General features: G+C 27.6%; 3 protein-coding genes across 7 annotated transcripts in view; 2 read left to right on the forward strand and 1 right to left on the reverse strand.

Annotated features, from left to right (window-relative positions):
- The window catches only part of Lon (lon protease homolog, mitochondrial), a 5826-nt gene extending 5783 nt beyond the window's left edge, over positions 1-43 (reverse strand). The window contains exon 1 of the mRNA XM_018503551.1: positions 12-43. Coding sequence (XP_018359053.1) covers positions 12-43 — 32 coding nt within the window. The remainder of the gene's footprint in view (positions 1-11) is intronic.
- A 1120-nt stretch (positions 44-1163) lies between these two features.
- Positions 1164-3198, forward strand: LOC108758637 (integrator complex subunit 11 homolog). 4 transcript variants are annotated; one of them, XM_018503675.1, is made up of 5 exons: positions 1164-1358; positions 1448-1592; positions 1691-1966; positions 2036-2200; positions 3111-3198. In XM_018503675.1, the coding sequence occupies exons 1-5, from the start codon at positions 1175-1177 to the stop codon at positions 3124-3126; spliced, it is 786 nt and encodes a 261-aa protein (XP_018359177.1). In that variant the 5' UTR covers positions 1164-1174; the 3' UTR covers positions 3127-3198. The 4 variants fall into 4 exon arrangements, with proteins under 4 accessions (XP_018359177.1, XP_018359178.1, XP_018359180.1 ...); XM_018503676.1 differs by having other exon boundaries at positions 2039-2200; XM_018503678.1 differs by having other exon boundaries at positions 1691-1864; positions 2039-2200.
- LOC108758603 (gamma-tubulin complex component 2) lies at positions 3131-9500 on the forward strand. 2 transcript variants are annotated; one of them, XM_018503623.1, is made up of 17 exons: positions 3131-3206; positions 3327-3491; positions 3561-3702; positions 3833-4004; positions 4089-4232; positions 4315-4469; positions 4572-4700; positions 4839-5018; positions 5090-5264; positions 5423-5616; positions 6190-6400; positions 6489-6657; positions 6756-6930; positions 7051-7194; positions 7640-7717; positions 8821-8981; positions 9191-9500. In XM_018503623.1, the coding sequence occupies exons 1-17, from the start codon at positions 3154-3156 to the stop codon at positions 9273-9275; spliced, it is 2532 nt and encodes an 843-aa protein (XP_018359125.1). In that variant the 5' UTR covers positions 3131-3153; the 3' UTR covers positions 9276-9500. The 2 variants fall into 2 exon arrangements, with proteins under 2 accessions (XP_018359125.1, XP_018359126.1); XM_018503624.1 differs by lacking the exon at positions 7640-7717.
- Positions 9501-10302: the final 802 nt, after the last annotated feature.

The raw sequence follows: 10302 nt of genomic DNA on the forward strand, positions 1-10302 counted from the left end.
AGCGTCCGTACGACACAAATCGGATCCAGTGTGAATCCAGCATTACGGCCTTACGTTCTTGTATGTGTCATGGGCTTTACGTGCTATAGATTTCCAGTTCCAGTACAGGTTTGGAACATAGCCCCTGTTGTATTGACAGTAAGCTCAATCTAATTTCGAATCATTTGGAGTCATTCAATATTTCACATAACCGTTGAATTCTTTCGATTTATATATGATACTTTGACCTGCCTTTGCGGGTCGGAAGTTCACTTGAAGAAAAGAAGAACCCTTTTATGAATTCTGTATCTGTATCAATCACAAAACGCTTATTAATGTAAATTTCTGTAATACTTTTATCAATTTTTACTTTCTATATTCGAATAATGAAATTTTGTAGCGACTTTGAAACAATTTTTGTAGTAATCAAATTTGAATTTTTATATAAATTATTAATATTAAAATATATATTTAAATTTTTTTACACTGTAATTACTTAATTAGACAATATTATGCAGCATAAAACTTAATGCATTTTTTCAGGATTCATATCGTATAAGAAAAAAGTATTTTATGTAATACTTTTTGAATTTTGAATTCTTATATAAATGTTAAATTAGTTTGTTATACATTGCATGAAACTACTCTAATTAATAATATTTAATTTAAATTGTGTTTTGTATTTTAATATTTAAATTATTATAGTATATTTTTTATAATTTAAATATAATTGAAATTGCTTAAAATTAAATTTAATTATAAATTTATTTGAATCATTAGGCCCATTCTTTTTGACTGAACTGGTACAAAAGTTCAGCCAAAAAGAACAGCCTTATAAATATAAGTACATTTATATTAATTAAATATATTATACATAAATTATTAATGTACATTAATAATTTAAATTATTAATAAAAATAATTTTTATGTAATATAAAATAAAACTTATATGAAACTTATAAATTTATAGGATGCAAAAGGGGAATAGGACATAATTTTTTATTATTCTAGAAAGAAAAAAATTTTATGCTAGACGATATTGTTTAATTAACTATTGTTACTTATTTTTATAACTGCTATCATATTTTTTATGATGTATAAAATTGTTAGAAGAATAATTGTTCAAAGGTGGAGGGAATATATTTCATTTTTTTTTAATTTCATACAGATATTATATCCAGCTTTTTATTAAACTATGGATAAAATTATCCGCGATGTACAAATAAATAAAAAACCTTTAATTTCGCAATCTTCAAATAATAGCAATCATTCATATTATAAAACACATCAACTTGTTGCAATAAAAACAAAAAATAATGAGGAAACCAATAATAACAATGATATTATTGATTACAAAAATATTTCACTTTCTATGACAGGTAAATTATTATTGTAGCTGCCATTAAAATGATACATACATATGTTTATTATTAAAGATTCTGCGAGATACGAATTTGTTTCTGTACAGGAGAAATAAGTTCAGGTTTCGTACATAGAAACAATTTAACGAAAAAGCAAACTACTAATGTCACTTTTGTAGAGGATACGGAAAACGCCGATGATGAAGAGTTTATCTCAAATATGAAAACCATCATTGATAAAAATTATAAAATGTAACGTCAATTAACAATTAATTTGCGTGTGGATAATTACAATTGCGTATGAACATATTCTTTCTTATTTAAGTCGATGTTTTAATTGATACGAACAGGCAAGATAAAGAAAATTTTAGCATAAGAGATTTGCAAAGCAAATCGTATTTATCAAGAAAAAAAAAGTGTGCATTCAGCGACGAAGATCAAAATCTGATGAAACGATTTAAAAAAACTATCGACGAAAGGAAAGCTTCGTGTACAGAAGCTTCACAAAAGTTACAGCAGCCTGAGCACGCTGTTATTTCCGTTAGCAATCACAATTGCTTAACAACTTACACTACTCCACAAATTATCCCATTTATGAAATATAATGACAGCGATATGAGTTCCAGGTATATGTCAATTTAGATATTTACAATCAATCGATCGTTTGATTGTGAGTTGATGTGTACTGTTTTCAGGAGCAATTCGAATGAACTGATTTTCGATCTAGCTTCAAAAATCCAAAATAATGATGGGTTGATGGGAGAAATATCAGGGAATGTGAAAACTATTACCGAAATAGAAATTGAGCAGCGAGTTTACAACGAAATGCTGTACTTTACACCTCCCCAAAAAGACAACTTGTAATTCATAAACTTATCATTTAATTTATATAAATATAAAATAATTTTGTAATTTACACCGTAAAACATTTTGCGTATTGATAGAAAAGTAGCACATTTTAAAATTAGCAATTTTTTAGTAGAGCATTTTTGAAATTCTTTTTGAATTGGAACAATGTTTTATTAGTGAATATACATAATTTCACTTCTCTTTCCATGTTATAATTATATATACTTTCAATTATGAATTCAAAAATACAGCCGCAACCTTAAAATATAAATATATAACGAAATTTCAACTCTTATTTAAGTTGTGATATTTTTCCATATAAATAATGTATCAATGACGATGATTATGCGTAGTATATTTTGATACAAAAATATATATTATGATAGTCTTTAGGATTAATTTATTTTCATTATCTCAAAAATATTATAATTTTTTGTAATATTTGTGCTATTTTTCTATCAATGTTTTGTCAACGATTTGTAGTATTAAAATTATATAAGCTGTAGTTATTAATTTTATGAGAACATCTTATCATTTATTAAATACATAAACTACTTACATGTTTTTTGAAGTCTTGAAATTTTGATTTTATCAGTAAGTAATATTAATACTAAAAATAAATGATTGTAAATAAATTTAAATTAACAACATATTTGATATATTTTGTTGTATAATGTTATAGTTTGATATAATTTTTAAATACGTTTGTTACGTCGTTTGTTATGCGGAATTTAAATATTCCCGCGAGGTGGGTTGACGAAGTTCTCACCAGATGACGCGAAAATAATCATAACCTATCAAAGAGGCTTTCAAAAACGTAGAGATTAAAATTTAAATGCGTATATTAAAAATGATTATTTCCATGCAAATTTAAATAAATATTTGTATACTTTGTACAATACTATTAAGTTTATTTAACAGCGAGTGTTACAGTTGAGAAAAACTTGGAGTAATCAAAAGCGCAATGAGTGAATTTAAATTACATCATTTAATAGTGCAGTTGATTGAATTATTGGGGTAAGCCTCAAAATCCATATTTTGTAACTCGCAAAATTATGTAGATTTAAAGAAATTTGTTAAATCGCATTATTTTACATAAAGCATTATTGCTCGCAACAAATATGTGTATTTTTTTAGTTCGGAATCTGCTCCAGAGAGACACTTGGAAAAGCTACAGAAAGAAAGCTTGACAACAAATACGTTAAACACGATTGCTCCTCACAGCTGTATTCAGCACCTTGCCAAGATTTCGTCCGTACCAGAATTATTTGTACAAAAATATGAAGAACTAAAATCAAAAAAGTTAGTTGGGTTATAAAGCAGATATTACAACTTACAGAAGAAAAACAATAAAAAAATGTATTTTTTCAGAGTAGATTTACTTGGTCCATTTGTACAGACTCTAGAATTGATATCTCAAGATGAGGAACTGAAGAAATACTTGTCAAGATCCCTACCGAGAGCCACTAGTTCTCTGAAGGATCCAACTATTACACAAGAAGATTTGCCAAAGGTCTTGTATAATATACAAGTACATAATATCTTTAATGAAATTATCCTCAGTTATATAACTTAATTAATTACTTTGTCTCTACATAATATATGCTGATATATGCATATGTATAATTTTTTTAATTCAATAGATTTGCAAAACTGTTATTAAAGCTGCTGTAGAAGGAGGAAAGAAATTAAATCAGCAAGTTTGTTCGATCAGTAAGAAAAGTGATGGTACTTCAGTGAAGCATAATTGGGTAATAGAACGTCCACGCATAACTTGGGATTTTCACAGTGACACCACTGTAGCACTTTATCAAAGTTTGTAAATAATTTTTTCTCTTATTTAAACACAAGATTGAACAACGATGAAATGTGTATGTCTAAAATATTTAATGTTTATAGAAGTTGTACCAATTGTATCTCAGGAGTCTATCCTGCTTTGGGATATTTTATATTGTTTGAAAGGAATAGATGGATCGTATATTGTTTCGGAACCATTAACGAGTCCTTATGGCGTTAAGACTTTCAATATATCACCGGATGTTGGTAAGAAACACTGTCAGAAATTTTAATCTTAAGTAACAATCATTACAAATATGAAGTTAAATGTTTCGAATTTTGCCATTAGGTATATCATTTAAGCAGTTAGCGCAACAGATATTACCTTTAGCTTCCTATTACTCCATGACAATGAGATTTGTTGAAGAAAAGGTCTCACCGGATGATGGACAAGTCAATCATGCTTTAAGAGGAGCTATACGATCTCTACTGAAGGATTACTTGGTATAATAAATTGCCATCTATAATTTGACAAGACAAGACGTCAAAGACTTGATATATTTTCGTCTCTACATTTTAATTTACATATATTTTGCTGTCTTTTAGCTCTTTGTCGTGCAACTTGAAACAGAACACATTCATGGTAAATTAAGTTTGCAGAAACTATGGTTTTATATTCAGCCTACTATGCTTACAATGTCCATACTTTCTCAAATTACATCCACAATATGTAAGGTTAGTCTAAAACATCAGTTAATTAAATAATTTTAATTATCTTTGTTTTTTTTTCTAAATATACATGTAGAATATAGATTGTGTTTTCTATAATTAAAACATTAGAGGTATAATGTGATGTAAAGCATTTGATATTAGGCGAATGCCAGAGGAGGCAAAGTATTGAGTCTTTTGCATGAGCAAACATTAAACAATGTCAGTGGTGAAGCAAAGTCTAAAGAATTGTGTTTATATCTGATGCAAGCGGCGAGTATGCCATATATGCAAATTTTAGAAAAGTGGGTTTACAAAGGAGTGATATGTGATCCATATCAGGAAGTTAGTATTAAGTCAATTTTTTATGTTGTACGTTATAAATGATACATTCATACTTAACCATTATTTATCAGTTCTTTGTAGAAGATAACGAATTAATTCAAAGGGAAGAACTTCCCGTGGATTATTCTGCAGATTATTGGGAAAAGAGGTATACTATGCGATTAGAAAGAATACCTGTATTCTTGAATGAACATGCACAAACTATACTTAGAACAGGAAAATATTTTAATGTGATTAGACAATGTGGTATGTTAATGTAAAATAATATATTCGTATTTATTATATTATTAAAAGATAAATAGAGCATTGGTTTACATACAATAATCGTTAATCATATTTTTGATTAATTAGTTTAAATTGTTAGTTTACAAATTATTTTATAACTTTAATAAATCTATATGTAGGTAAAACAGTGCAGTGGGGAAAACAAGAACCATTAAGCTATCAGTATCAAGGGCAGAAATACATAGCTGCCATCGATAGGGCCTATTCAGAAGCTGCCAGAAAATTATTAGAGGTACTTATGAAGGAAAATGATCTGATGGGTAGACTACGTAGTGTAAAGAGTTATTTTCTTCTTGCCCAAGGAGATTTTGTGGTAAGCTAATAATAAGTCACATACTGTTAAATATTAGTTTTGTTTTATTTATTTTATTTAAAATTTTATTAGATATATTTTTATGTCATGTTTTCAGCTTTGAGTGAAAAGATTTACGATAATTATAATTTGAATAGATATATAGATAATATTATGTACATTTTGAGATAGCACTAATATAAACTTTAACAAGAATTTAACATTAATGCTTTAAAGAGTTTAAAGTATAAAAACTTTCAATATCATAATTTATATTTTCATCACTATTCATCACTATATAATTCATTCTTATTGTTTATGCAATTTTAAACAGGGATGAAATACAGGATGTCCCCAAAAAAGAATTATAGACTTTAAGAGCATATATAGAATAATAAAAAATAAGTCAAAGGATCCTAATAAACATGGGTCATTTTCACCGCTCCTTTTATGAACGATCTTTGACTAGACTTTTTTTATGCTTAAAATTGAATTCCTTGTCTTTAAAAAAATGTTAAGAAGCTACTAAATATTTATTATTCATTATTTTTATTATTCTTTATGTAACAAAATATTTATCTAATTTTCCGTTAGGTCCAACTTATGAATCTTTGTGAGGCCGAATTGAATAAGAGTATGTATGATATTGTTCTACATCGTTTAGCATCTCTTCTCGAAGTTGCTTTGCGAATGTCTACTGCAGATTCAGATCCCTATAAAGATGATCTGAAGCCGGAATTACTTCCATACGATCTACAATATCAAATGTTCAGAATACTCTCCATTCAAACTAGAGATGAGAAAGGTATATTTCATTAAAAGTATCATATATACTTGCCTAGTTATATTTAAATAAAAAAAATTAATATAACAAAAATTAATCTTCCTTGCAGAGTACTGCTTTCAAGCAGGTAAAGTTTTGACCGGTTTGGAAGCTTTCGTCTTCAATTACGATGTTAAATGGCCAGTTTCTCTAATTATTAATAGAAAGGCCATAGCTTGTTATCAAATGTTATTTAGGCATCTGTTTTATTGCAAATATGTTGAGAGACTCTTATGCAGGTAAATAATTTTACAACAGATTTACGATTTATATCCATAGCAAAACTTTAAAATAAGAAAAGTAAAATAGTAAAATTTTTTAATTTGATGAATTATAGAGTATGGATCAGCAATAAAATAGCAAAGACTTTCACGCATGAAGTGGCTATGGCTTACAGACAGGCGTTTTCATTACGACAGAGAATGCTTGATTGTATACAGCATTTGGAATATTATATGATGGTAGAAGTCGTGGAACCAAATTGGTTAAAATTCATAAATAAGATGAGCAAGGTGATGATTAATTTCTCATTTTTATTTAGAAAATACAACATTAATATTAATTTTTTATGTTAATAAAATACATATATTTTACATTTGACTTTACAAATTTATTTGATAAACTAATACCAGGTTAGTAATGTTGATGATGTACTGAGCGTGCATCAAGATTTGCAAGATAGTTATTTGAAGGAATGTATGTTAACGGACCCTGATCTTCTTAGCTGTATCACCGGTATATGCGCCATATGCGCAGAATTCTGCAATTTTATGCAGGTGAACCTTTTGTTATATATTTCTTTCTAGTAATTATTTAATTCATTGCATGTATAGAATTACAACTAACGATCTCTTTCTCTAAGTTGCGACTATTATTTCAATTGGATTCGTTATACCGCTTTACTTATATTAATACATAATACATTTCTGAATATACTAATACATAAATACTTTAAGTCTCATGTTCTTTCCCTTGTATAATAGTTTTATAAAACATTTATGTAGCAATTTAAACATATTTTTTATAAATTGATTTAATATTTTTCTTGAATCGTGATATTTGATTTGAAGCTATTTAAAAAAAATAAAATTTTATTTAAAAAAATAAATAACATTTAAGAAATAAATAATAAAGATATAGTGGGAAAGAAAACTATAATGGATGAGGGTTTGATATATTAAGTTTTGATATACTAAGTTTTAATATTCTACTAATGTTAAGCGTATGAGCCGCTACTACATTGATGCTGAATTGACATCCATGATCGGTACCTGTCAGGAAGATGTCTATGAATATGAGGTATACTTTCAAAGCTTTAAGCTCGTCCGAATGCATCTCTGTAGTCTTAGAGTCATGAAGAGCATTTCTTTGCGGATGAGACATCTTTTAAAGATCATTATTATTAAGAACATGTGACTATGATGTGTATATATATATGTGTATATTATTTATTTGCATGGTACAACTTATGTTTTATAAACTCGATACGTTTTATAAACTTATGTTTTATAACTTATGTTTTATATTAATCTTACCGGACACCCTATATATATGTATAAAAAATATAAGGATCCTTTAGTCAGAATCTGGACACGGAGACAAATATGGCGGCAATATGTCGTTCTTATTGTAATTATATTTATTGTAACTTTATTTATTGCAGAGTAAATAGGAAACGGCGTTTATGGCGCACTTACAGCACGTTCAACTTTTTCACAATCCGGCCGGACAGCCGAACTGTTCGGCCGTATGGTCGGATTGTAAAAAAGCGGTCAGATAGGCCGGATACCGGATATCCGTTGCATCCTTAAGTACAAAGCAATATTATAGTACCTTAAATATCTGTTATTTTATCCTAAATTATATATACCTCGTCATATAAATTAAAAATCTACATTAAAAAATATTGAAACATTACGTCGCATGATTACGTACAATGTACACTGTAGTAATTGTTCTCGAGAGTTATAATTTATAATGATATGTATCATTATTTATATTCAATTTTAAGAAAGGATAATAATTATATTTTTATAATTAATCGTAAAAGGCATGGTACTTGATAATAATTTTTACTGCAGTTATTTGCTTATTATCTATCATCAACCGCGTTCAATAGAACGTTTATTTTACAACTGTTGGAAATTTTCTTGACTCTAATTGGATTATACTTTCAGATCTAAAAGTATAATTCAGTCAGTGCGAAGAAAATTTTCAACAATTGTAAAGTAACATAATTTCGGTGCGCAGTTGCAAAATAAATATTTTGCCAAAAGTAGACATTATTTAAATAAAACTTCGATATGATATCACATTTTCATTATTTTCAAAAAATTGCTTTACAATTTTATTTGTGTCATATACAGTCGTGTAATATATTAATTGACTATATTTTTTCATAGATTGAGAACAGCTCTACAGCAAAAGATGGAACAGGAAGTTTCGAAGAAACAATCGTATCGTTAGATGAGAAATTTACCAAAGTATTGACACGACTCCTAGATCGAATTTGTGACTTGGGTTGTGATAATAATAATGAGAAATTACTTAATGTGTTATGTCGGTAAGATTTCTATTTGTATAATTTTTAAACAAATTATTTTTGCACGTGGAAAAAGTAGCTTTGCTGAAGTCCAATCAAAACATGGTCAATCGGGATCCTTCCATTTCTTAGATAAATTCTATTAAGTGCATATAATTTTTAGATATTTCCTATCAATTTTAAAATCAATTATATAAATAATAATTTTAAATGATATATATTTAAATTAGGCTTGACTTCAATATGTTTTACACCGATATACTGATACGTCGAGGAAGAGAGAAGACCGATGCACAGCAGGATATATCTGGTTAACAATACATTATTTTTTTATCTTTGCTTGCACGCACATGCAGAAGTATATACATATGTATACACGAAAGACGAAGATCATTTCAACAAAATGTATTTGTAATTTGCTTTAAATATAAAAATAGTTACAAACAAAGTTCTCGACTTTGTGTGCAATCTTGATTATCCAAGGCCGTGGTCATAGATACTACTTACAAAGGTAAGGTACCAAAAGCGTGAGCATTTAAATGAAACACAGTAAAAACGTGATGTAACTAAATCTAAATATATGTACAAAAATGGCTGTGTTCAGCACAGAAAACTAATCTATATTTAATGTTTTAATATGGATATTATTATTATTATTAATTATATTTAAAAAGACCTTTTTTTATGAGGAGTATTATCTTATTATTATATAGAAAAAAAATGTATAAAATTGATTTAGATACTAATAAAATTAAATAATACAATTGGAATGTTCCTGGGAAGACCTTTTTATCTTTTTTTAAGCAATTAATTTTTTATTTAATAATACATACATTTTTATATACTTTTATGTACTTGGCATATACATTTTATAAGATTGCTCCATAAAGATGTATGCCATTACAAGATAGATGGTAGAGGTGATAGTTGTTCCAGAAGCTTATAGTCTGTTAGAATTAGAATTGGCCCTTGTAGGAGAAGTATGTGGTTGTTAGGCATAGCCTGCTTTTTTCTGTTAAGACACTGGTGTTCCGTGTAATCTTGTTTGTTGAGTTTTTATAATATCCAATCTGGTGTATAAACGGGATGTCAGATTGAAACATATGTCACACAATCAACATTGGCAGAACATATTGGTCAGAACACCAAATACTATTTGATAAACGACTATTATAGCCAAATTCTTAATTTTTTAAATCCCTTTCAATCCAATTCAATTAAAAAAATATATTATTATTTAAGCTGAAAAAGTCTTGAATATTAGGATATAAAAAATAGATATTAGAATATTTTACATTAACTTCTTTTTATAAATTATAATATTGCAAATTATTATCGATAT

Source organism: Trachymyrmex cornetzi, unplaced genomic scaffold (assembly GCF_001594075.2).
Source record: "Trachymyrmex cornetzi isolate Tcor2-1 unplaced genomic scaffold, Tcor1.1 scaffold16, whole genome shotgun sequence".
In the NCBI taxonomy this organism is placed as follows: Eukaryota; Metazoa; Arthropoda; class Insecta; order Hymenoptera; family Formicidae; genus Trachymyrmex; species Trachymyrmex cornetzi.